General features: G+C 51.2%; 13 protein-coding genes across 13 annotated transcripts; 7 read left to right on the top strand and 6 right to left on the bottom strand.

Annotated features, from left to right (window-relative positions):
• Positions 1 to 64: 64 nt before the first annotated feature.
• Positions 65 to 3,209, bottom strand: EI97DRAFT_500015 (uncharacterized protein). Its single transcript, XM_033802638.1, has 4 exons — positions 2,600 to 3,209; positions 2,481 to 2,545; positions 1,779 to 2,421; positions 65 to 1,566 (listed from the first exon to the last, which is right to left on the bottom strand). The coding sequence occupies exons 1-4, from the start codon at positions 3,125 to 3,127 to the stop codon at positions 280 to 282; spliced, it is 2,523 nt and encodes an 840-aa protein (XP_033655302.1). The 5' UTR covers positions 3,128 to 3,209; the 3' UTR covers positions 65 to 279.
• A 3-nt stretch (positions 3,210 to 3,212) lies between these two features.
• Positions 3,213 to 3,616, bottom strand: EI97DRAFT_272530 (uncharacterized protein). Its single transcript, XM_033794295.1, has 2 exons — positions 3,486 to 3,616; positions 3,213 to 3,421 (listed from the first exon to the last, which is right to left on the bottom strand). The coding sequence occupies exons 1-2, from the start codon at positions 3,553 to 3,555 to the stop codon at positions 3,288 to 3,290; spliced, it is 204 nt and encodes a 67-aa protein (XP_033655301.1). The 5' UTR covers positions 3,556 to 3,616; the 3' UTR covers positions 3,213 to 3,287.
• Positions 3,617 to 4,303: 687 nt separating this feature from the next.
• Positions 4,304 to 5,196, top strand: EI97DRAFT_465891 (uncharacterized protein; the record flags this gene model as incomplete). Its single annotated transcript, XM_033801502.1, has 2 exons — positions 4,304 to 4,689; positions 4,753 to 5,196. Exons 1-2 carry the CDS (start codon positions 4,390 to 4,392, stop codon positions 5,194 to 5,196), a joined length of 744 nt encoding a protein of 247 aa, XP_033655300.1. The 5' UTR covers positions 4,304 to 4,389.
• Positions 5,197 to 5,321: 125 nt separating this feature from the next.
• EI97DRAFT_493021 (galactose oxidase) lies at positions 5,322 to 6,644 on the bottom strand. The gene is made up of 2 exons (XM_033802347.1): positions 6,317 to 6,644; positions 5,322 to 6,261 (listed from the first exon to the last, which is right to left on the bottom strand). Exons 1-2 carry the CDS (start codon positions 6,492 to 6,494, stop codon positions 5,408 to 5,410), a joined length of 1,032 nt encoding a protein of 343 aa, XP_033655299.1. The 5' UTR covers positions 6,495 to 6,644; the 3' UTR covers positions 5,322 to 5,407.
• Positions 6,645 to 6,792: 148 nt separating this feature from the next.
• On the top strand, positions 6,793 to 9,225 carry EI97DRAFT_465889 (uncharacterized protein). The gene is made up of 2 exons (XM_033801501.1): positions 6,793 to 7,084; positions 7,134 to 9,225. The coding sequence occupies exons 1-2, from the start codon at positions 6,843 to 6,845 to the stop codon at positions 9,025 to 9,027; spliced, it is 2,136 nt and encodes a 711-aa protein (XP_033655298.1). The 5' UTR covers positions 6,793 to 6,842; the 3' UTR covers positions 9,028 to 9,225.
• Positions 9,226 to 9,435: 210 nt separating this feature from the next.
• Positions 9,436 to 11,079, top strand: EI97DRAFT_431838 (UROD/MetE-like protein). The gene is made up of 2 exons (XM_033798030.1): positions 9,436 to 9,856; positions 9,915 to 11,079. Exon 2 carries the CDS (start codon positions 9,920 to 9,922, stop codon positions 11,051 to 11,053), a length of 1,134 nt encoding a protein of 377 aa, XP_033655297.1. The 5' UTR covers positions 9,436 to 9,856; positions 9,915 to 9,919; the 3' UTR covers positions 11,054 to 11,079.
• Positions 11,080 to 11,798: 719 nt separating this feature from the next.
• Positions 11,799 to 13,130, top strand: EI97DRAFT_457005 (uncharacterized protein; the record flags this gene model as incomplete). Its single annotated transcript, XM_033800786.1, has 1 exon — positions 11,799 to 13,130. One exon carries the CDS (start codon positions 11,799 to 11,801, stop codon positions 13,128 to 13,130), a length of 1,332 nt encoding a protein of 443 aa, XP_033655296.1.
• A 567-nt stretch (positions 13,131 to 13,697) lies between these two features.
• Positions 13,698 to 15,307, bottom strand: EI97DRAFT_441059 (glucose/galactose transporter; the record flags this gene model as incomplete). The annotated part of the gene is made up of 5 exons (XM_033799674.1): positions 13,698 to 14,042; positions 14,098 to 14,297; positions 14,359 to 14,904; positions 14,958 to 15,158; positions 15,214 to 15,307. The coding sequence occupies 5 exons, from the start codon at positions 15,305 to 15,307 to the stop codon at positions 13,698 to 13,700; spliced, it is 1,386 nt and encodes a 461-aa protein (XP_033655295.1).
• Positions 15,187 to 15,921, top strand: EI97DRAFT_272428 (uncharacterized protein). Its single transcript, XM_033794294.1, has 2 exons — positions 15,187 to 15,412; positions 15,463 to 15,921. The coding sequence occupies exons 1-2, from the start codon at positions 15,382 to 15,384 to the stop codon at positions 15,789 to 15,791; spliced, it is 360 nt and encodes a 119-aa protein (XP_033655294.1). The 5' UTR covers positions 15,187 to 15,381; the 3' UTR covers positions 15,792 to 15,921.
• A 606-nt stretch (positions 15,922 to 16,527) lies between these two features.
• EI97DRAFT_457003 (uncharacterized protein) lies at positions 16,528 to 17,091 on the bottom strand (the record flags this gene model as incomplete). Its single annotated transcript, XM_033800785.1, has 1 exon — positions 16,528 to 17,091. The coding sequence occupies one exon, from the start codon at positions 17,089 to 17,091 to the stop codon at positions 16,528 to 16,530; it is 564 nt and encodes a 187-aa protein (XP_033655293.1).
• A 31-nt stretch (positions 17,092 to 17,122) lies between these two features.
• On the top strand, positions 17,123 to 17,825 carry EI97DRAFT_441057 (uncharacterized protein; the record flags this gene model as incomplete). The annotated part of the gene is made up of 2 exons (XM_033799673.1): positions 17,123 to 17,153; positions 17,230 to 17,825. The coding sequence occupies 2 exons, from the start codon at positions 17,123 to 17,125 to the stop codon at positions 17,823 to 17,825; spliced, it is 627 nt and encodes a 208-aa protein (XP_033655292.1).
• A 3,094-nt stretch (positions 17,826 to 20,919) lies between these two features.
• Positions 20,920 to 21,383, top strand: EI97DRAFT_272066 (uncharacterized protein). Its single transcript, XM_033794290.1, has one exon. The coding sequence runs from the start codon at positions 21,014 to 21,016 to the stop codon at positions 21,302 to 21,304; it is 291 nt and encodes a 96-aa protein (XP_033655291.1). The 5' UTR covers positions 20,920 to 21,013; the 3' UTR covers positions 21,305 to 21,383.
• Positions 21,384 to 21,461: 78 nt separating this feature from the next.
• Positions 21,462 to 23,602, bottom strand: EI97DRAFT_457001 (kinase-like protein; the record flags this gene model as incomplete). Its single annotated transcript, XM_033800784.1, has 2 exons — positions 21,462 to 22,057; positions 22,129 to 23,602. The coding sequence occupies 2 exons, from the start codon at positions 23,600 to 23,602 to the stop codon at positions 21,462 to 21,464; spliced, it is 2,070 nt and encodes a 689-aa protein (XP_033655290.1).
• Between the last annotated feature and the right edge of the window lie 373 nt (positions 23,603 to 23,975).

Below are 23,975 nucleotides of genomic sequence, written 5' to 3'. Positions count from 1 at the left end.
TAACATAGATAGCCGCTGGAATCCGTAACCATACGACTATCCGGATTTCTACATATGCCACACTCAAGAGTTCACGATAAAGATTTGATGTACACACAGTGTATTCATTATTCAGGGGCATTTTGTAGGATGCCTAGTTGATCCACAAGATCTTGGGAGTAAGATAGGCATCGTTACGTCGTCAACTCTTCCTGTACCATATCAACAGAACATATGGCGCAGCCATAGGCGCAGTCATAGGCGCACTATATCTACCCCATATTCCTGAGTGCGACCATCCTAGACCGTTATCGGTCCATGGTAAGCCTCATAGTGGCATACAAACCTGCTAACCTTCTTAGCCCTTCCCCGAGTTGGTCCTTCGTCACATAACATTGCGTTACACAGAGGGCAGTGTGTCCAGGATGAAGTAAAGACTCTCCAATGGTCTTGGATATTTTGAATGTCGAAATCAGTGCCCCTCAGTAACTTGGCCACTTCGGTAACTTTTATAGCTTCCCAGGCATTCACCACCGCGGCTTGCAAGTCCATATCGCCGGTTTCTAGAACTTTTTCTAGATGCGAAAACAGCTCGCGGACTTCTGAGTCATGATTCCTCGTGCGACCGAAAGCCCTTTCCCATGGAACTAGTAGTCGCGCATAGCGTAAACGCTGTGGGAATTTGTACTTGGCGTAGACCTCGCCTCCTAGCAGGATACTCGACTCGATGGTGAAGACCGCATGTGGGCAAAATGGGGGGACCCATAACGTCGTCCCCTCATTCTGAATAAAGGCAATTCCGTTTGTGAAGGACTTGAAATTGCGGAATATGCGAGGGGTTTGTTTCTTTGATCGACTCGCATATGCTTTGACTAAAGCATCAATGTTGGCTTCCGTGGGAGGGTAGATCAGCCAAAGTTTCTTTCCTTGAATCAACGTGCTGGGTACAAAACCAACATCATGATGCAGATCCGCTATAGCTCCAAAGGGGAACAGGTTTGCCGTCATTGGCTCTTCTCCTAAAAGCTGATTGTAGTCTCTGAACTCGTTTATGAAGGGTGGAAGTCTCCATCGTGCCGCTAGCCTTGGTACGGGGACGTTCCAGAGTGCATGACCAGTACCGATGTAGGAAGGGTCCCCAATGTTTAGCAACAGGTCTGATGCTAAATCTTCGGCGTTGGTTCTGCTTGTGGCGGGCAATAAGTGCGACTCGAGTTTCGAGCTTCCATATTTCAGCATATCCGCTAGCACCAGTTGAGCCGCTTCTCGACCTGACATCGGCTCTTCAAAAGCCTCGTATCGCAGATAGTGTGGTTTATCTCTATGATCGGGTCCAAATAGATGACCGTCGTCCACCGTACTGATATCCCACGGATCTACACAGCGAAAATTGCTGTTTCTCAGTACTTTGCGAACATTCTTCCACAGATCGCCACTTTGAGGCAGTTTCTCGCAAAGTGCTCGTGGGGACTGTAGATCAAACACGTCGGCGGAGGGTCGACACATGTACGTTGGGTATTGTGGCAATGAGTTCAACGTGGTTTGTGTTCCATCAGGGTCTAGTGAAGAATTGATCATGGCTTTCACCTACGTACAGTAGGCTTAGGAAAGTTAGCCTTTTTGGCTTTATGACCATAAACTTATGGTCATGAGTCTGCGTTCACAAAGCTTTGTTTGCTAAGGTCAAACGGTTTCCCAAGGCATGGCTCCCTGCTACGAAAACTATATCAAAAACTAGAATGGAACGAATTCTATTCTATGAAGACTTTAGAAAAGCAATGCTGATTCTAGTACATTACAACTGCCAGACGTTTGTTTTTAGATGCAACATCTGGAACACCAGTTCCACCCAAGATGTAGGCTTTCCTCTGGCCGACCACTTTGTTCAGATAATCGATCGCGGCCTTATTTGGTCCACCATTCCAGTTGCCCACCGTAGTGTCAATCGCTCGCTCTCCATTAGGTTTGCGCCTGCATGCGGCATCGGGAGCTTTGGAGACAACGTCATGAGTAAACCCATTGATAACGTTGGTTCCATCAGTGGAAGCAATCGTAGCCGCGCCATCACAGCCCTGCTGGAGACTTATGTCACCGTGAGCGCGATGGTCATCACTAGCGTCGAGCTGAAACTCAACCCACGTGCATGGAAGTTGTGTTCCTCGCTGCAGCCTGCCCTTAAAGGTTGCTGGTAGGCTTACAAATTGCTTCTGGCCGGGGCGGAGTTTGACGGACTTCAGTGGTTTGTCGAAGTTTGCGCCGGCGGTTCCATTGCCGTTCCAGTAGTTGTCATAGAAGAAGTACTCAGCTTCTTTGTTGGACTTGTTCGTGAGTTCAATGCCCGGGCCTGGGTCCTTGCTTGCGGTTGCGGGTGCTCCCACCCCAGCCCTAGCCCCCGAAGCGGCCCTTACAGCGTTATATCCAGGAGATGGAGCGGAAACATCACTAGAACGCAGGTATTAACGACTGAAAGTATTGTAGATGTCTAAGCTACAGAGGCTTACTTTGGAGTGGCATCTCCATCATTCCAGCAGACCAGAATATCCTTGCTGCCATGGGCGGCCGAGCTCTGAAGCACACTGTTAGCAAAAGACCAGTGAAAAGGCGGCGGAGAGCTGCTTACCTGGTGATTATCATTGGGGTTGCCGGCGAAACCGTTCCAAGCCCCGATTCCAATGTACGTTCTCCCATCAGCGAACGTCCTGACAAACTTCTCAAGCTCCGGAAAGTTCTTGGGAGCATCGATCCTAACGACGCGACCATCTTTTACATGCACGCAATTCTTCAACTTATTTTTCGTGTCCGGGCTCGCCTTGCGCCATGCTTCATTCAACGCTTGCATGAAGGTCGGGTGGCCTTTGCGAGTCTTATTATCGCCAACCTGCTGGACGATCATATTGCCGCCGGCGCCGCAGATGTTGCTCAAGTCGATAAAGTCGTTGCCCATGTAGCCGCATTTGGTGATCTCGGCTTGCTCGGCGACGACACCGTCATGCACGGCAATGATGGCTCCGGAAGTGCCGTCCGCTGCTTGGATTCGCTGCTCCGAGTGGCCATGGACGACGATGTCCTTATTGCCGTTCCAGCCGTGGACCTGGAAGCGTTGGTCATGGTTGGACATGTTGCGAACGATGATGGTGTGTACGGCCATGATGACGAAGAATGACAGGACAAGAAAAATATGAAGAGTGGATATAGTCTTAATGGAGCTTCAGATAGAAGATTGGAAGGGGATGTGGTTTGATGCAGACGACCTTGGGCGATCTCGACTACTTATACAAAATCTTGTGTGGCACCGATGGGTTGGAGGCTCAGCTGGTTGCCGCCTTACACCTCAAGATAACTCTACCGTATACGCCACAGCATGTATTGCTCGCACAGATTTGATTTGAAAAACCACAGATTTGGTTTGAAAAGCCTTCTACAGCCCCTTCAGGCGCTGATACTGTGGAAAATCAGCTTACGTCCGCACGGCTTCGCCAAAAAGGGGAATGACTGGGAGGCCTTACCTTTGTAACCGACCCTGCCAGTGGTAGAATGTTGCAAAACGGCTAGCGCAGGGTCAACACTGTTACTCATTCAATAGAATGACCCAGTACTGTCAAGGTAATCTCGCTCACTGATGATACTCTGGTCTGCCACTACTAGATTGATTCGGGTCAGTGATCACGCTTTTCATTCGCTGCTTATGTGACTAGAATAACTGTAAGAAACCCATAGAGTTAATAGCCAATCAATAGATGCACAAGCCTCAGCGCTTACTGTATACACTCTGTGGCTGTGAGAACGCCCCACGGTGTAAGACCTCGCTCCAGCTGACAAATAATCTCATTATTCCAATAGGATACGCGTCTCTCCGACTCTCCCTCCACGTGCTACGAGTCTCGAATCGCCCGACCGTTTATACTGACGCTTATGACACGGAGAGCAACTATTCCGAAAGGATTCGAGATTACAGATGATCCAATATTGAAAACACGAGACTGCTATGTAAAAAATTCACCTGGTCCTCTCAGCCTCAAAGCTGCCGTCAGTCTTACTGGAACGACGGGAGGCCTCGTAGCTTAGCCACATGTTGGCCCGTAGGACACGGAACATAGATCGGTCTGTAGTACCTGTAGAAGCGCTCGTGCCTGAGATTGTGTTCGAGTAAGCCGCATGCGTGTGGTCTGATGGCGGTGTAAGATGTTCATCTCTTCTGAGGATAAGGTTGGCCTAACTTCAGCCTCTTGAACGCGGCGTAGCGGATCAGATGACTATGCTGCGCATAGAAAGAAGGGAGATAAAAGGACTATCTGCAACCATGATTGAACTTCTTCAACGAACCGCATCACCTACAACGCCCTTTCCACCTGAGTATCAACCTATTGATCTACTTTCAATCATCTCCAGCCAATATACACTACCGTAATCATGGTCGTCAAGAAGCGATGCCTCCTCTGGGACTGGACCAATACAAAGGAGTGTCCCGGCCAAATGGACAAAGTTCACTTCGGCGGACCCATTGCATCTGTCTCCAACTGGAATGCGTGGGTCCCTCCTGAGCTGAAAGGCCGTGCCCCGTTCCGTCCCATGATCCATCTCGAGCGCGAGCTCAACGGAAATGAGTGGCAGTGGATTAAGGATTCCCACGAGTCAATCATACACTTTTTCAACGAGCCGGAGAGGAACGGTATTAGCCCTGAGAAAGCTGCCGACTATTGGCGCAAGCAGGTATGTATACAAATGGCCGTCAGGGACAGCATGGATTCTGGAAGTATCGCTAACACTTATCAGGTCATTCCGGAATTGCGCAACAAGCGCGGCAAGAAACTCGTCTCTCCCTCCTGCGCCTCCGATGACGGCGGCAAGAACTGGTTGTACCGATGGATGGAGCTCGTCAAAGACTGTCCGCCAGACTTCCTGGGTATGCACTGGTACGGCACCGATCCCAACCTCGCCATTCGCGATATCGAAGCTATGCACAAACGCTTTCCTAAACTCCGCATCATCGTGTCAGAGATCGCCAGCATTAGCCGAGATTCTCACCAGGTGTTCGAGTTCACCAAGAAGGTATGCAATTGGATGGATGGGACCGATTATATCTTTGAGTATGCGTTCTTTGGATGCATGAAGAAGATGCCGGACCAGTATGTAAGTGAGGCGGCGAGGCTGATGAAACCGGATGGGAGCTTTACGGATTTGATGAACAAGTATATGCATGAGCAGCCGATGAAATGAGGTTGTAGAGCACTTACCATTCAATGAAGAAGCTTGGCTTGGTCGTTCCAAACGACGGGGCATTACTGCTGCAATTGATAGTTCTTCAATAACTCACTCTGAAATCGAGAACTGGGTGTAGATATGCTTCAGTGAATGTTGCTGGTTTTTATAACAAAGTATGGTGCAAGCATAGCTTGTGGTACGTACTATGTGGAGATCGCCATATATGCTATGTTGAAGCAATGTTGAGAAGCCAAACGTCCCCTAAACGCTCGTTGTTCTCATTCAGACCGCCATGGACAACGATGCCCTCTTCGCCCTTCTGCGTCCTCACCACATCGGCTGCAAACCAACCGCGCGGCGCAGGCGTTGCCTCGCTGCCGGAAGTATCGAGCTGCTCCCACCGCTTTTCCTCTATATCATAAAGCCAAACATCGCCGAGCATCTTCCCGGCGCCCGCATGACCAAGCGAGCTGGGATCCCGCTCCCCAAAGAGAGTGACCAGCTTGTCTTTGCCTTGAACCGTGATAGAAAGCAAAGCGCAGACGCTTCGCGGTTCCGGTCCGCTTTTACCATCGGCCTCAAACTTTTCAGATGTCCATATACACTCATCCAAATCGTAAATATCTAGGCTACCTCCCTGCTCCCTGGTGCCGTCGAATCCGTTCATGCGGTAGAGCTTACCAGACCTGTACGTCAAAGAGGCTCCTCCTCGGGGCGGCGCCGGAGCATCTGGAAGTCGCAGCCAAGACCTGCTGAAGAGGTCGAACTTCCACAGGTCCGAGAGGCGTCCTTTCTCGGGGCAGCCAGCATGAATGTATAACGTTGTCTGACCGTCGCTCGTCGCACAGTGATAGCTGCGTGCGGGCGGATACGGAATGTATTTGTCGGCAGGATCTATCTTATACCACTGAGCTTCGACAGGGTCGTAATTCCACACAGCCCCTTCTTCATCTATCGGTGCCATGTCGGTTCCTCCGCGCCCTGAGAAAAGGTACATACGGTCGCTGAGGCAGGCAGATGCGCTTCCCACTCGCGGCGGTGGTGCTGAAGAATGCTCTTTCGTCTCATGGAGAGGGTCATCTGAGGTATGAGTATATGAAAGCTAGTAGATGAAGCATTAAATCTAGAGACCTACCAGAGGACAGTGTCACAACGTCCACCTTGTTGTCTATGGGCTGTCGGGGGAGTAGTTCCCCGCCAAAGATACAGACACTCTGCCCTATTGCGGATACGACCTGACTTGATCGTTTCAATCGATCTGACGTGAGTAAGCGCGTCCAAGTCCCTGTTAGACGGCTGGCGGGGAGAGACATGATGTTGTCTTGTGAGGAGAGAACGAATGGAGGGGATATCGGTAGAGGAGTCACTGTTCGATGGGGAGTTATTACGGGAGCTCAATGCTTTATAGATGTCCCTGGTGGTTACGTATATGCGACAATTGAGGTGCCAGACTTGCAACCATATAACACCCGAGTCCGTTGAATGGTGGCGGTGCGGGGCGGTGCGGGCGTCGGCGGCTTTAGCTTCTTCAAGTCTAGCGCCAAGAAATGGTCCAAGCTTCAAGATTTCAAGACCGTCACCAGCTCGCTTCAGTCTATTGCTTTCCGGCAGCGGATCCATCTTACACCAGCGGTACGCGCCAACGGCGACCTTTCATAAGCATGCGTCTCAGAATTACTGTGCAACGGCATGGCCTACCGGCGACCAGTATCCTCTGGAGAGTCCCAGAACATCCCAATCCAGAGTACTATACCATCGCCGGATTACTCGAGGACCTCAACCATGTCATTCCACTTGAGGCACCGGATTGGGGTTTGGATGACTATGTAGTGCTGGTGGGAGGCTTTGAGTGTGTTCACTTTGACTCGGTCCGCCTTCTCCTCAAGGATGAGGACGAGCTCCTGTATGTCAAGCTTCCAGTCTCTCAGTGTAGTCTCTTACAAGTCTCCCAGGATACGTGCACTATCCACCAACGATATTCGCGCCCGAAGACTCAGCGGTCGTTATCAAATATCAGAGAGCGGGCAGCATCTCGTCGATGGCATTCCTTTTGGGCGGCCCTTGCTGAGATGGCCACGGCGACCCCAGATTCAGATACCACCTCGGAAGCGGCCACGGATGCTCGATGACCCTGAAGACGTTGGAGTAAGCCTATCGACAGAGGCAGATAATCGCGATGAAGAACATGATCTATCTGCGCGTTTGATCACATCGAACGGCGGCCCACACATGATGAATGCTTCGCGTTCAAGCAGTGAGGATGGGAAAGCAGATAACTGTCAGATAACGCTGTCCACGCGAACGAGGAGGAATCACAAGTCAGTGCAATTTGGCGAACTGCCCGAAGCCGAGATAGACAGCGATGAAGACGATGACGAGGATTTTGAAGTTGACAACGAGGATTCAAGCTCAGATGAGGACGATTCGGACGACATCTCATCTGGAGAGAGTTCGCCTACTTCCTCGGAGGCATCAGTATCATCATCTTCAGATGAGGAGACAGAGTCCGATTCTGATACTCATGGTGCTGAGAGCGGTGACGAGAGCGAGAGCAGCGAAAGTGCGGGGCCTGATATATTGTCCTCCAAACCTGCGGCCGCCCGCGTAAGCGCACCAGGGCATGGACAGAAACACACAAAGTATCGCAATCGTAGGCGTCAGGATTCCAAGAAACTGAAACAGCTCAAGGCGTCTGGGAAGCTCCATCCTGATGCAACATTAGAGGATTTTCGCAATTATGTGAAAAAGTCCAATATTGGGAGCGAACAGCAAGATGCTGGAACTGCTAGGATGACTGACACAGTCCAAGGCACAGCAGGGGCAATTGGTGAGACGACATCTCTCACAACTTCAAACGTTAGGAAGAGGAAGCACTCAGAAAAGGCACCAATCTCTGAAGGCACGACTGACACGGTGCGCTCTGATATCCATTCAGACCTGGAGAAACGAAAGAGAGAACTCCTTGACCAACTCGAGCAAGTGGCCTCCCCCATGGAATCGTCCCCTGCAGAGTCGGCACGAAAACGGCTTAAGCCAAACGTAGCAGCCATCGGAAGAATCCTGGGGCGACAAACAAGACCACTCAATAAACGTTCGAGGGCAGACGTTCCTGTCACATTTGAAGAATCACCAACCCCTGTTGACCCAGACTTCTACAAGTCAAGAATCAATGTCTCAGCCTTTGAGACCTATCATAGCGGTTACAGTCTTGGCCCCCCGCCTTTTCCCTTCAAGCAACATTGGGATCCTGCTTGCGAAACCATGCAGTCAATTGATCGAGCGGACAGAAAGAAGAACGGGAAGAAGACCAAATATCAGAATTCTTCGTACACTGCGGCTCATTCTGCCCCGGAATCCGCCCTCAGTACCTCCGAGAATGTGGACGGCGCGGTCCTTGACTATGGCGAAGCTTCTAGCCTAGACATGGATACAGGCACTGCTATTGAGGACCAGATTCGCCTGGACGTAGCAACTGCCACGACGCAGAAGGCCGACCTGCCAGCTCTTCCGGATCAACCGGAAACATTACCTGAGTTGTCCCCGGGCGATGTCAAACCAGGCGCCATTATAATCTTCAAGTACTTGGCCTTTGACCAGGCGAACCCAATGCCCGAGCTAAGCGACTTCGTAACGGGCAGGATAGAGCAGGCTGAGCCTGATCATCCAATACACATCAAGCTCGCGAATCGCGACCGAACCAAGCTGTACAAGGAGGGGAAGATCGACAAGGATGGGAACCCTACTTTCGGGGGTGTCGAGATCTCTATAAGTGACGAGGAGGTGGTCCTGTTCATGGAGTTTCCATTTCTCCATGAGGCCCGGCTCCTGGTTGCGCCGAGCGATTGAGTTCTAGATTTCTCGAACAGGCCCAGCGCTGGTTCGAGCTATTACCCGCTTAGGCTTTCGATGACGGACATTCAATGACCGACTAGCGTTATACATCACCAGTCTTGGAAGGGCACTGTTATACCTTGTGTGTCAGGTCGGAGAATATGATAACATTATATGTATATGAATAATAAAAGCCATTGAGCGGCCCGTGGCCGAACACAAGTGGTTTGACTCTATTTCAAGCTCTGTGTCAGAACTGCGCCTTCCTTTGTAGACGACAAGGTCTCCAGCCTGAGTCCTACACCTGTTAATATGGAGGATGTCCATGGTTCACGTGAAGCTTTTATTTCGCCAAGGCCTCGTCCCTGTCCCCTGTTTGGACCCCCGCCCAACGTCATCTCCTAACTGCGTCGTGGTATATAGGTAGAAATTTGTTCGTCCCTGTTTCCATCCAGTTGGTCTCTAATCTGCTGTTGAAGCGTTAACTTCTTTCCCAACTTCAGAACACTTGTCACCAGTGCGTTCTCGACCTCTTGTGGCCGCCAACGAGCCCCTTTATGCCGTCCTCGGCACCGACGATGAGCTTACTGCTAGGGCCGTCTCTTCAACTGCCGTGGTGGGGTACACGGGGGTACATCGTACCGGTGCCTGCGGGATGCGGGCCCAAAGGGATTCTGAGCAAATAGGATTTAATATGCTCGCCGAGTGTCGTCTTCTTGTGCAATTTTCCGCTTCGGCTTCTTAACACGGAGATCAACGCCAGTTCTCTTAAGGACCAACAGTCGGCGCCCTCGAAAACGTCCCCGTTGCTCACCTACCGCTCTTTTCCACTCATTACACACGAGTAAGTTGTATTGCTTTCCTCCGTTCAAGCTCCGACTGACATTCGAATGCGCCCTCAGTCACAATGGTGCTTCCTCCGGGTGTCTACCGGGCCGACCATGTTGGGTCGTTCCTGCGGCCGAAGGCTGTACATGATGCTCGCGAAGCCGTTGCTCACGAGAAGTCAACCATGACCGAGCTTCGCAAGGTGGAGGACGAAGCCATTGCAGACGTAGTCTCCAAGCAACTTGAGAACGGCTTACTCTCCGTAACCGACGGCGAATTCCGACGAGCCTATTTCCACATCGACTTCCTCCAGCACTTGGACGGTATCGAGCGCAAGGGACAAACCGGCATGATTCGGCCATATGGATTCTCGCCGCCTGTGCTTTCCGTGACAGGGAAATTGGGCCACCCGAAACCTATTCAGGTCGACGACTACAAATTCCTTCAGGAGACGATCACGAAGCTCGGCAGCAATGCCACTCCCAAAGTGTGCATTCCCAGCCCTACCATGGTGCACTTCCGCGGCGGACGCGCAAGCATTGATATCGAGGCATATCCCGATCTCGACGTCTTCTTCGACGACCTTGCGCGTGTGTACCAGGAGGAACTGGCTTCCCTCTACGAGGCTGGTGCCCGCTTCGTCCAACTCGACGACACGAACCTGGCATACCTCTGCGATCCCAACATGCGCGCCGAGGCCGAGAAGGAGCGCAACGAGGATGTTTCGGCGCTGCCCAAGAAGTACGCCGCCCTGATCAACGCCGCTATTTCCAAGCGCCCCGCAGATATGAAGATTGGCATCCACCTCTGCCGAGGCAACTATCGCAGCAAGTGGTTCGCGTCAGGCGGATACGATCCCGTTGCCGAGGTTCTGTTCAAGGATTTGAACGTCGACGCATACTTTCTCGAATACGACGATGCTCGCAGCGGAGATTTCGGTCCACTCAAATATCTCCCTCCCAACAAAGTCGTCGTTCTCGGTCTCATGTCAAGCAAGAAGAGGGAGCTTGATGACAAGGAGCACATAATAAAGAGGCTGAAGCAGGCAGCCGAGATTGCCCCTCAAGGTCTGGATCAGCTGTGCCTGAGCCACCAGTGTGGTTTCAGCTCGACGGTGGAAGGAAACGATCTCACCGAGGACGAGCAGTGGGCGAAGATACGACTGGAGGTGGAGATTGCGAAGGAGGTCTGGGGTGAGGATCTGAGCAAATAGGGGTTTGCGGGCGTTGTGTATAGGGGTACTGGTGACTTCTCATGATATCCATGACGTTGACTGAAACGATCTAATTCAACTTAGACTTTTGAGTACGATAGCGTCTGAGGTGCTACATGTGCTCAGTATATTCGAATATAAAAATATGACTACCTTCCACTTCTTCCGTTCCCTCCGGAAGCATCTTGATGAGAAATATAGTGTGCAAAAGTTGTCGGCATGGCATCATATGAAGGGTTAGCAGCAGTCTGCAGAAGGAGGAGGGTTCAGTGGACTGTACCACATGAAGAAGGCTGACTATTAACTTTACCATAGGACACCTTAGTAGTTGCCATTCGGCCACTATGTCTCCTGGACATCGCCCTGCAATTTCTCCGTAGCTCATGTTACCTAGTCCCGTTTGATTAGAAACGGCAGTACCGAGGAAGTGCAGAGGAGTGTTTTCAGTCGGATGTGGAAAGAGGCAGCAACCTGGGAGCAGCGGTGAAAGGCAGGTACGCATGCCAAGCTTTTTGACTCTCTCCACCGAAGGCACTCTCTTATATTCTCTCTACACTTTGCTCCACAACTTGCCGTTTACAATCCTTTTCCGGGCTTTCTGACTGCGTCTCTGGGACCAGTGCCACGATAACACCAGAGTCCACAATTCCTCTACTTTCTACGACTCCACTTCTGCGATCCCTTTCCCAACCGTCTCCTGGACCAGCAGCACGAGAAAACACCTCTGCAACTCCACCCGCTCACGATGGCCTCGGACACCGATGAGCCTACATCCATCAGAGAACTCCCGGTTGAGCTGGCAGCACGCGTGTGCAAACTCCTTCCAAGGAAGGGCCTACTGTCCTTTCGCCTGGTCAGCAGATTCTGGGCTGCGGTAACTACGACACTGTTATCGACCGCATTGGCCAGGGACCTGCATCACCTCGAAGTCTTGGTGACTGAAGATGGATTGCGCACCTTACACGGCTTTTGTCAGATCCCTGAGTTTCGACGGGAGATATGGACACTCACTTTATTATGTCTCCGACCGCCAGTGGTAGCAAACGGACACACACAATATGCAGACTCTATTTACAATGCCATCGCAACGTTTCTCCATTCTGGCAAAGCGCTGGAGATCCTGATCAATATCTTCAACTCGCTGTCCGCGGAAACCGGCCTTACGGAGGTGATAATACGCAACACAAATCCAGATTACGCGAAAAGCTACTTCTTACGTCGTCGCTGTGGAGGCCGTACCCTACAAGCTTCTTTACTGGACTGTCGCGAAGAGTGGCTGGCAGACCTGCCGCGCCGTCCGGCGTCGAAAAACATCTCTATGGATTCTTTCATTGGCCTCAACCGCAGTAGGAGTGTCACCCTGGAAGCTCTGAGAACAAGTCGCTTCACTCGAAAGATTGTACGCGTTCATATCGAGGAAGAGCAATGCTATCACTCTTGCACGGAATTGCTCGCTAGCGAGCAATACATCCAAGGAGTGGACATCAAGCTGGGTCACGAACCGGAAAACACACACCTTGTCAAGCAGTGCTTACGCGACACTGCCAGTGTCGAGCATTTGCGCATAAGAGGATGCCGGACAAGCTTGAAACGACCTGGCGCGTGCTTCACATGCCACATGCTCTTCCGACAGCTGACTGAATTGTCGTACGCTCATCTCACTACCTTTATCATCTCCGGGATTTCGATACCGGAGAGGAGTTTGGCGGATTTCATTAAGCAGTGCAGTCCCGCCTTAAATAGGGTCGTTATCTGCAATGTCTCAATTTACAGAGGCAGTTGGTGCGATACCTTTACAGAGCTACGCCAAAAACGCGTCGAAAAGTTGTCTCTGGGGAACCTCTTGGACTCTGTGGACGATCGCAACCCTACGACTATGTTGTTGTACTTAGTATACGAGATTAATCAGGTCGCTGGAAAGGATAACGTACTGGATTATATCGGACACATCATGACCCAGATGGAAACCGTGAGAGCGATGATGCCCATGACGAGAGAGTTCTACACAGTGCCGATGCCTTCGATGCCATATCTCATCTCGCACGATATAGAGCTCTTTGACTTCGTTAGCGATTGACGACAAGCTAATATGCGTAAGCCACGATGCGTTGAAGGCATTCTCAAGGGAGCAGCTACAGGTCAATTCAGGATGAGGCGAACAGAATCATAGAGTCCGGGTTGAATTTGCGTTCAAGTTCAACCAACAAAAGCACTGTCTTCTTTCCTTTTGCGGATGCTACACATCAATTTGGGGAGTGGGTTATCCGATCGATGATATCCGATCGATGATATCCGGAATAAGGTGAAACTCGCTGCAGAAAAGAGGTGTACATAATAATATATACTACTGCCAAATCACTCTTTTGTCTTCATTCCAGAACCTTGTAACATCACAGTGCTCTGCCTAACTATTTGGAGGGACGGGAGCCAGAAGCTTGGTCGGCTTCTATGGGATTATATGAACAGTAAATCTTTACGTAGCGCCACTATTGTAGGGAGATTTCGAAAATGTCGCGAACGACATTGCGCATCATCATCCAGCAGCACGCACCATGGAATCACCAAGCTCATGAGAGCCTTGACTAGATATGGACCTTAGGAGTAACACACTCCACCTGCTTTAAGTTCAACATCTTCGGCCTCATTATTTCACCTCCTGCACACGCGCCGTTGCATCCCTCTCCCCTTTATCCTCACCCTCTGTACGAATCGCATGTACCTCATCAACATTCAAATCCGTATTCCTATGCCCATCAAGGACATCCCTATTCCACACATTCGCATACACAGGGAACACAAACGCGAGCACATAAAACGCCGTAGGGATCGCCATGGCCGTGTGGAAGCTGCCAGTGCGCGTAGCCACGGCGCCAGTCATGGGCGGAATGGCAGCACCGCCGGAAATGGCGGCCACGAGCCAGCTGCCGCCGCGCTTGGTGTGGCAGCCTAGACCGCGGAGGGCGAGGGTGAAGATGGTGGCGAAGCAGGCCTAGTAAAACTCAGTGTCGGTGGGGGAATGCTGGGAGAAGAAGAAGTGTACGTACGCTCTCGAAGCACAAAACGAGAATGAGCAACGCGACGCTTGTGTGGCCCTTGGTCAGTGTTGCGGCAAGTCCAAAGACGAAGCATAGGCCGAGATAGACTGCGAGGATGTACCTGGGCTTGAAGGGCTTGAGGGTCATCAACATTGCTGCGAGGAAGCGGTTAAAGGCGTACAGCCCTTGGCCAATCGCGAGGAGGTCCGCTTAGGAACGTTAGCATTCAGTCTACAGGTGACGAGGTACATCTGGCGGATAGACACTTACAGGAAAACGCCTTCTCGTATCCCGCCTCCACACAAAAGTCGATGAAGAAGTTGGCAACAGCAACCTGCGCACCCACATAGCAGAACTGCGACCATACACCCAGATATAGATTGTACTGCTTCCGCAGCGGTCCCACTTCTTCACCCGCAATTTCCGCCTCTTGAAGATTCATATCTCCGTCAGTGACCTCGGGCATCGGCGCCAGGTAGAATAGGACAATCAGCAGCGCCACAAAGCAGGCGACCCCCAGATACACCCATTGCACATTCTTCAAGCCAGCCTCGTTGTCGATGGTCTTGGCGAAGAACACACGGGATGCCAGCAGCGGCGCCACGAAAGAACCCACCCCTTGGATGCCTTGGGCCAGATTGAGGCGGATCTCAGAGTATCGTGGAGGACCGCAGATGGCCAGGAAGTTGTCGGCTCCGACTTCGAGGGTGGCGAGGCCCGCGCCGACGACGAACATGCTGCCGCAGAAGCCGCCGAAGGAGGCCTTCACGCCCGAGGGCCAGAAGAGGAGGCATCCTACGGTGAGGATGGCTAGGCCTATGGTGTGTTACCGAAAGAGACGTAGTCAGGTTAAATGTGATGAATCTCACCAGTCATAAAGGTGACACGAAATCCGAATCGTCTCAGTATCCATCCCGAGATCGTCAGCGGACATAGGAAGTAGGCACCGAAGTACGCAGCAGACAATCCGGTAACTTCAGCTGGGGTAATATTCAAGAGAGTCCGAAAGTGAGAGTTTAGAACATCCAGAAGGCCGTATGCGAAACCCCAGAGGAAGAACAGGATGGTTACTGTTCGGCCATCAGTCTAATGTGATCATGAGGTCGCGAACGGAAATTGCAATACCTAATCCGCATGGTATCAAGCTTTGTCTTAAAGTCAGGCCTGCGCCTTCTGTGACTGCTTTGTCGTCGACGACAAGCTTGCGTTTATAGCCCATCCTGAAGCTGTGTTTTGAAGGAAACTCCCAAACAAGACGTCCCATCAACATCTACTCTGTGTCCAAGGCCACTTATGCAGTACTTTGCATCCACATCTTGGCACACCTACAGGACGTTTATTAGCTTCCTCCACATGGCCGTGGGGCAAGACTTTCCGACGCCTCTCCACTCAGCAGTACACACGGGAACTTACAACAGCACGAGGCGCTTGCTCAACGCCTCACAACGTTTCCAATCGTGCAACCGACACAGAAAATGGTCAACTATCCGCAAAAAATGGCCCTCATCGAGAAGCTCTCCGTTCCACATTTCCATTGCTCTCGGGTCGTAATCCGGCGAGAACCCGCGATTTGTGGTGCACGGATGGGGCATAATGCCTTATCCATATTATGGACCGGTGGAAAGCCTTCCGATTGGGGTGGTCGACTTCGGGGCATGGGAAGCGGCATCGATGCTTGTCGTGAGGTGTTCGAGTTGGCTTGAGAGATGTTGGGAGATACAGTGAGGAGCTCTAATCCGAATTTAAATATGTACTAGACTAGTACAAAATATAAGCCAGCCTTAAACATACAGTTTCGATGAGAATTGGAATGCGATTCGTGGAACTCGCGAGGTATGTGTCGGGAAGTGTAGGCGGCATCGTGAAGGGCGGTTAATTGAGTAAGAGGTGATTTACTAACTTAATGTGGCAGGTGGACTCGGATCTACGCGTGACGTGACTACATTTCCGTAAGCTTTCAAGTCGCTGTTAGAGGTTGAGACGTACGGTTTGTGTTTTACGGAATAGATGTTTTGTACATGTGTTCCAAAGCTGCTGGGCCGTGAAAGTATTGAATGAATCATGCTAGTTACATGCTACACCCGCTCAACGTCAAGCAGTTTACCTGATGAATACCAATATGAAATGAACGAAAGAGACACAAGCTAGGAGGTACACTCGAGACAATCGTTAGGGTAATGTTGGAGGCTTGACGGGCTTCCTTAGTACATAGCGCCTTCCAGGATAGTTGACTGTCCGGAAAACCATCACAGCAAACCTCCATTACCCCCATCCAGCAAAGATACCGCAATAAGAGAGAAATCGGTGCATATGTGTGGAGCACACGCGGATAGACAAGCACGACAAAAAAGCCGGCTGTACTAGGTGTCCAACCGGTGCTTTGGGTGCAAGGCGCTGCACTGATGGTACCCAAGCCTCGAGATTCAGGGTAGTCCTTTTTCAGGAGTCCGGCATAACAACGAGAGGATCCGGAAAATCCAGAATGGTAATCATACGCCGATGATACTTCAGTCGGGCATAGATTCCTACATTCCTCCGCTCCAGGATGTAGCTGAGATAGTCTTTGATCCTCTGGTTTCCACGCAGCTCTATTGATGGCAAGACATCGGGATCCGGGTCGATGGAAGTCCGAACGCCCCGGCGTGTGGGCCGATACTGGACGACGACTGCCGAGAAGGTGAGATTCTCGAGCGTTGAGAGCTGGAGAAGGGATTCTACGTAAATTTCGAACTCGGGTTCAACCTCGACACAGTGTATGACCAAAGACTGAGGCTTGTACTCTTGCAAGATGCGGGTGAAATAGGCAGCGGGGATCTTGAACCCTTGGAGCCGTAATTGCCGGGTGGCCCCTTCTTGCAGGTAGGTGAACGAAATGCGAGGAATGTCTTTGGTGGATGGAGATTCGTAATCGATCCATGTTCCCAGCATATAGTCAGGTATGGGAAAATGCTTCTCGTGCTTATCGAGGTTGTCGACAGAGCAGGGAAATGCGAACATGAGCATATTTCTCAGGGTCCTCTCTCGAATCGCAGTAATGGACCAAATTGGCACATCCGTCAAGACTTGTGGGTCTGAGTGGATCAGTCTTTCGTTCAAGGACCGAACCAACACCTCTGTTGAGATTCTGCTTCCTCCGCAAAGATACTCGTCCATGTTCGATGGTAGATCGATCTCTACCGGAACGGTTTCCCGACGCCAGTCGTTTCCAAGACCTTCAGAAACAGAGCAATGTTCTGAAGGGCATAGGTTGGGTTGCAAAAGTCCAAATAATCCGCCATGCGAGGGTCAGACAGGCGCATTTCGGTATATGCGACCATCCCCAGCCGAAGAGTAATAGTCTTGGCTTCTTCGAGTGCTCGGAAAACCTCAGTCAGGAGCTGTTCGGCCTCCTCGGTAACTTCGAACACGGGATCCTGACCACTGTAGATAGAAACGGCCTTGATGTGCTTCTTGAAACTCTCTGTCCGAAGACGTCCAAGGAGGACGCGAAGGCTGGCTCCAGTGGTGAGAGCTTTGGAAACTTCAAGCCGAAAGCGGAGTCGAAAGCTATTTCTGGGACTGCCAATCCAAAAGCTTCTCGCGAGGCCAGTCGAAAGGCGAAAAGATCGTTCAACGTAAAGTACTTGCAAATTGCAAGAATCATCTCCACTGGAAGATCGAGCAAGGACTTCGGGTCCGTCATCTTGAGTGGTCATATGCTCGTGAAACCTGTAGGGAGGTACTTCAGGGGCAGGTGAGAAGGTTGTCGTGGAAGCGGGCGTGAGAGGTTGGTTGTGGGGGTGGAAGTGGTAGGGTCTAAAAGGAGTAAAGGGCTATGTTGCAGAAGCGGCCGAGAGAGGTAGGTCTCGTTGGAAAGACAGGCAGGGGAGGTAGGTTGTAGTATGGGGCGTGAGAGGTTAGTTGCGAAATGGGAGGGTATAAAAGAAGTAAGGCGGTATGTTGCAGAAGCAGCCGAGAGAGGTAGGTCTAGTTTTAGAGACAGGCAGGCGAGGTAGGTTGTAGTGTTGGACGTGAGAGGTTGGTTGTGAAATGGGAGGGTATAAAAGAAGTAAAGGGAGTAGGTTGCAGAACCAGGCGAGAGAGGTACGTTGTAAAAGCAGGCAACAGAGGCAGGTTGTAAAACCAGGCGAGAGACGTACGTAGGTTGTGAAAAACCGGGGAGAGGTAGGGTGGTGAGGCAGGCGAGAACTTTCACTGCAACGGGGCAGTAGGCCGCATGCATGCACCAACCTAGGGAGCACGTGTAGTGGCTGATTACCCTAGTGATTGATTATATAAAGCTTCGCAGCGTGTACAACTAGCTATCCGTTAGCGCCCTAGTTGGTGTAGTAAGTATAGTAACCTGTACTGCCTCTGATTACGTCTAACAAAACATTCTCCCTGCATTTCTTCTGCGGATTGCATTGCCTGTTTAGCGCATGTACTTGGCTGCAATCTATTAGAGTTCTCAAGACCTAACCTTTGAAGCTTACTACACCTAGATAGCAGCGCTGTCGAGTTCATTCCAGATTTTTTTATACTAGTACGACGATTAACTCAGGTGTTTAGCTAACCTCCAAGGAAGGTGAAAGAGAAGAGCAGAGGAGCATCCTTATATGCATTGCACATCTCCCCATGTGCTCTTTGCTACGCCGTTTCGTGACCTCTCTAATCATATTTGCTACGCTGTTCCGTGGCCTCTCTAATCCTATTTGCTACGCTGTTCCGTGACCTCTCTAATCCTAATTCTTTCAGATCTTTGTCTCACGGCTGAGGGGCTGCGGCACACATAGCCGTCGTTGTCGTAACCCTGGGAATTTTCAAGTCCTTCGAGGACAGTTGACAAGCCCGCATGTTTCTAATACCCTTTGTTGAGGAAACAACAAAGGCTTCGCTGTAGTGCTTCATAAACCGATTCGGGGTAAGGTTTCTCTCAGAAGTAGTGCAGGGTCTTTTAAGGAAATAGAGTAAGCGGTATTACTACACCCCTACTACTAGCCTTAACTACCAATGCTAGATCCTCCTGTCAGTACATGCAATTTTTGGCACCAAAGGCGGGCCGGATATGCATCTTAGCGGATTGAGATTAGGAAGTAGCAGGGTTTTAAATACTCTGGCTTTTCATGTGTCGCGTTTTGAATTTCAAGTCATACATTTCTTGTAGTTAAAGGAACAAGCAAGCGTTTCTACACTTCAAAATTAATAGCAATGTACCAAATACTAGAAGACGCGATCCGTTACAGTAACGCAAAACACAACATTAAACAAAAGAAGTGTTTTTCGAATTCCTCGGATTCGAAAGTGCCTGCAGTAAATCAACATAAAATTCCTAACATTATTACATCGGCGAATGTGTCGAACAAAACAAGCGCACAAAAGGAAACCATATTGCACATTTCCCTTTTTGGTGTATGTTTCAAAGGGTCGCTATAATGTGACAGCATGTAGGAGTAGAAGCCTAGGATACAAGGCCAACAGGAACAAACGGATTAATACACTACCCCTACAGAATCCGCATGTAAGCCTTCTACCATAGCGCAAGATCTTGCTTGCAAGTTGGGATGCCTGCGCCTCATGTAATCAACATGACCGTTCGTCGTGATTACAGTCAACACGACATATACAGCAATCTTGCATCCTCTATTCTTGAATTTTAGAAAAACGAGCTGGTGTCCCATAATGACCTTAGACACGAAAGTACATATATGAATCGCGACATGCTCTCTGAAAAGGCCAAAAAGCAGAACCTCACATACCCAGCCTGAAATCACGATTTGACTCCAGTAGACGCCGGGACGGAGGGCGGAGGAGGGCGGCATAATGGTGATGATGATGATGATAACAGTGATGCGAAGCCCACCACGCCCTATTCCACACTAGTACAAACTCGCACAATTTCAAAAACCGCATCGGTCATCCAAGACGCAATCTCCACATGCTTTGTCTCGCTCCCAGATTTCAGAAAATGGGGGCGAAGAACAGCTGCTCTCATGCATCTCCACAAAGGCGAACTTTAGGTCCACCACCTCAATCCCCTGAACTGTGTGTGTGGAACAGGAAGAGGAAGAGCAAAAAGGGCGAGGAAGAGAATGTTTATATACCCGCTTCCCTTCGAGCTACCATCATCACCCCTGCCTTCGTTACAAACGCGCACGATATCCTTCTCCATATGCAAAAGCCTTAGTACCTGAAAGTGCTAAAGGTGGACATCACCACCACAAACCACCATCAAACCACCATCAAACCACCATCAAACCACCATCAAACACAGCACTCCCGAATTCCTCTCTCTCCAATGCGACACCCAGGCGCCGAAAACACAAACGATGAATCGCACATCATTCGGTTCGAAGGTCGTTTTTGAAAGAAGTGGAAAACGGTCGCTCACATGTCCGAGTCTTCATCAGTTTTAGGACCATGTTTCCCAGTGTGAGAACCGCGTGGAGGGAGAAGGATAGTAAGTGGGAAGGACGGTGTTTATATGCCTTTGGGGGGACCTCCTGTCGCACAGGCATGAGGCAGACTCCGCGTGATACCTGAAAACTGGATAGACGATATGCGTGAGTGGCATCACTACTGCGGGATATGGTGACGATGGAGACGACGATGGAGACGACGACGGCGACGATGACGTTGGAGAATCCGGATTCCCAATAAAACAACACCACCACAGCACCCCATCTCAGCAAAAACACATCACTCCACTCAACGCATCTATTCTGATCCCCCTCCCTATCCAAACCATTCCCCTTAGCTAAACCATATAAACGTCCAAACCATCCCTCTCCCTTTCCCCAAAACGCATCCCAAACATACCCATATTCAAACGAAAATATCTAGTCTCCAACAGAAGATCCACAATAGTCGCCAAAAGGGAGGGATAGCACCAGTACAATACCAACACCAAGACCGATCCCCGCAGCCCTACAGACCTACTCGAGGCCCAATGCAAAAAGCGAAACGAAAAGCTCGAATGGAATATACAACCAGCGGCCGCGATGAAGTAAAACGAAATAATAATAAAAAAAAAAGAATAATAAAAAGCAGAAGAAGAAGAAGACAGGGCGGAGGGATATACGTAAAAACACAAACCCAGGATATCGCTAAAAAGAAAACGAAGAAAAGAAAAAAGAGACGCAAAAAAGCCGTGCAAGGACGAGCGAAAGAAAATATACCAAGCGGAAAACAACACAAAGGGAGAAGAACGAAAGAGAAGAGAAAAGCAAAAAAAAACTAAAAGAAAAGCGAGGGAATCATGGTGTTACAAGCCAAATACAGGCGCACCGGTTCCTCCCTTCCCTACTCCCCAAAATCTCGAACCGATATCGCCTGCTCAGGTCCTCTAACTAGTCAAAAAACCGTCCGGTCCCTCAAAGCCAGCTCCTCACTAACGACTACCTCTCACCCTCCGCCACCTCCTTCTCCTCCTTCTCCTCTTCCTCCTCTTCCTCCTTCTCATCATCATCATCATCAACCCTCCTATACCGGCCCTCGACCTGAATCCCCTTTCTAACCCACTCCAACCCCTCGACGTCTTTCAAACTCATCCGCCCTCGAGAAACCTTCTTCAGCAAACCCTCGACGCACTCCCTCGCGCCCTCCCACCCCTTACCCCTCTCTGAATCCCACGCCCCATCGACATCCCCAAACTTGCACCACACCCAATCACACCTTGCGATGCGATGCGCCGCCCTACTCCTCGCTGGCTTCCCCGGCGGCGGGTCGAACGGTAGGCGCCCTTCCATGAAGGCGTAGAGGAGCACGCCCAAGGCCCATGCATCTGTCGCACGGCCATCGTACGCCTGGCCGAGCAGGATTTCCGGTGCGGCGTAGTCCTCGGAGCCGCAGCGGGTGGTTAGGAGAGGGGACTCCGGGGGAGCGGGGATGCGGCGGGAGAGACCCAGGTCGGTGAGAGTGACGAGAGCATACGGATGTGATAGAGGGCGAGTGAGGTGGGCGAGTTGGGAGACGGGGATGTTGAGAAGGGCGTCTGCGATTGTCAGTTGAGATGTTGCTCTGGGCTGGGCTATGAGAGAAACGGCGGGAAACTGGGATATGTACTTTCTAGTTTGATGTCGCGGTGGACAATTAGATTGTTGTGGAGATAGCGTACTGCGCTGACGAGCTCGGCGAATATGCGCTGGACAATATTGGGACGGAGATGGGTCCCATGCGAACTGGCTACGTCGAAGAGATCACCGCCTGGGCAATACTTCAATACCATGAGAGCTCGCTTGTCACCGTGGTCAAAGGCTTTGAGGTGGATGAGCGAGGGGTGTGAGAGTGAGCGCAGCATCTCGACTTCTCGCTTGAGGCTTAGTTCTACACGCTCTTCATCGGCGCCGCCAGCGGGGCCGTGTTCGACGACTTTGATAGCGACGAGTTTGCGGGGGTCGAGGGTGGATTCGTCGAGCCGATCGTTCGCTGGTAGCTTCTGGCTGGTTGCGAGATAGACTTTGCTGAAGGTACCTTGGCCTAATTTCCGCACCGGGCGCCAGTACTTCGTCTGCGATCCTTGTCGGACTATGAGGTAATCGATCTTATCCTCGTCCGCGATATCTTCGCTCTCGCTTTCCGTGACACTTTTGACGCTGGCATTGCTTGCCGGAGGCGTAGGGAGACCCGAGCTTACTAACCCGCGCTGTGCGGCAAGGTAGGCCTCGCGATGCATATGCGATTCCAAGCCCGTTTCCGTCCCAATCTGCTGGGGCGCTCCGCTCGATATCGTGACGTGCCGGGGCCGGGCATTGTGCAGGACATCAGGAACCAGTTCACTAACACTCCGACTCTTCTCCCGATGCGCTTCATTCACCTGAGCCTTGTGTAAGATAGCGGCAGCTCCCTCGACGGCAGGGGTGTGTAATCTCTGATATCCCTTCCTCTTCAACGATGGTGACGGCGATAGAGTTCCTCTTCCAATCATTGCGAACGGGTCGTCCTTCGCGGAAGCATTCGACGTTCCCCTGGAGCGAGGGCGCATGATTGCGCCGCCCCGCGCCCATGAACCTACGGAATCCTTTTCAACCAGAGGAGACGGCAACGGTGTAAGATCAGTGAGGGCGTTGAGCGCAGGCGATGAAAGCGCGGAAGCAGGCGATAAGGACCCTGTCATGCTAGCTGCCGATAGGGCCGTTCTTAGATAGCCGCCCTGCACTGCGACCGGCGCAGTGACAGAGTGGTGGGGTGATGAGCCTGTGTTTCCCCCTTCTATGTTATCTTGCTTGTGTGAGTCTTGGGTTGGGGGGTTTGCAGAAGGAAGGTCGGTCTGGAGAGGAGAGAGTCCGGCAGCGGTGGGTGTACGAATGTGAGCTCGAAAGGTGTGAGTAGGTATGGTCATGCCCTGGGTATCGAGGGATGGTAACTGGGCGTTGAGGTGGTCAGAAGCCGCGTTTACGAGGGCAGAGTTCGGATGACTGTGTATATCGTCCGCATGCGGCGTCGGCCTTGGGTCGTCTGGAGCGGCAGGGAGGGTGCCGGAGGCGGACGAGGGCTGGGGAAGAGGGCCCTTGGAAGGCGGCGACTCGGGGCCCTCCATGGTGTTGTATGTGTCTGCTCGCAGGCGGAGACTTTGTTGCAACCAACCGCTGTTTGAGGTGTGAACGGGTCCCCAAGTCGAGGACAAGACGTGGTGCACGGGCCACGTGGTGGCTCAGCGAGTTGGGATGGAGATGGACATGTCACCAGACATCTTGATATGAGCTCTCAAGGTGATCAACCAAATCCTCCCTAGTCCTGAGTAAGCGTGCGATAAACGCAGTAATAAGCAGCCCTGGTGGTTGGAAAGGACGTGATTTGAGCAGTTGCATCGACCACTCCTTGAAACCACACCATGAAAATAAAATGAATCCGATGTAACATTGAGTCTTGCTCTCCGCGCTCCGTCTGGTACGTACCTTTTCCATTCACCC

Source organism: Westerdykella ornata (genome assembly GCF_010094085.1).
Source record: "Westerdykella ornata strain CBS 379.55 unplaced genomic scaffold EI97scaffold_6, whole genome shotgun sequence".
Lineage (NCBI taxonomy): Eukaryota > Fungi > Ascomycota > Dothideomycetes > Pleosporales > Sporormiaceae > Westerdykella > Westerdykella ornata.
Note: the sequence above shows the minus strand (reverse complement) of the source record. Positions and strands in the feature narration are given on the sequence as shown.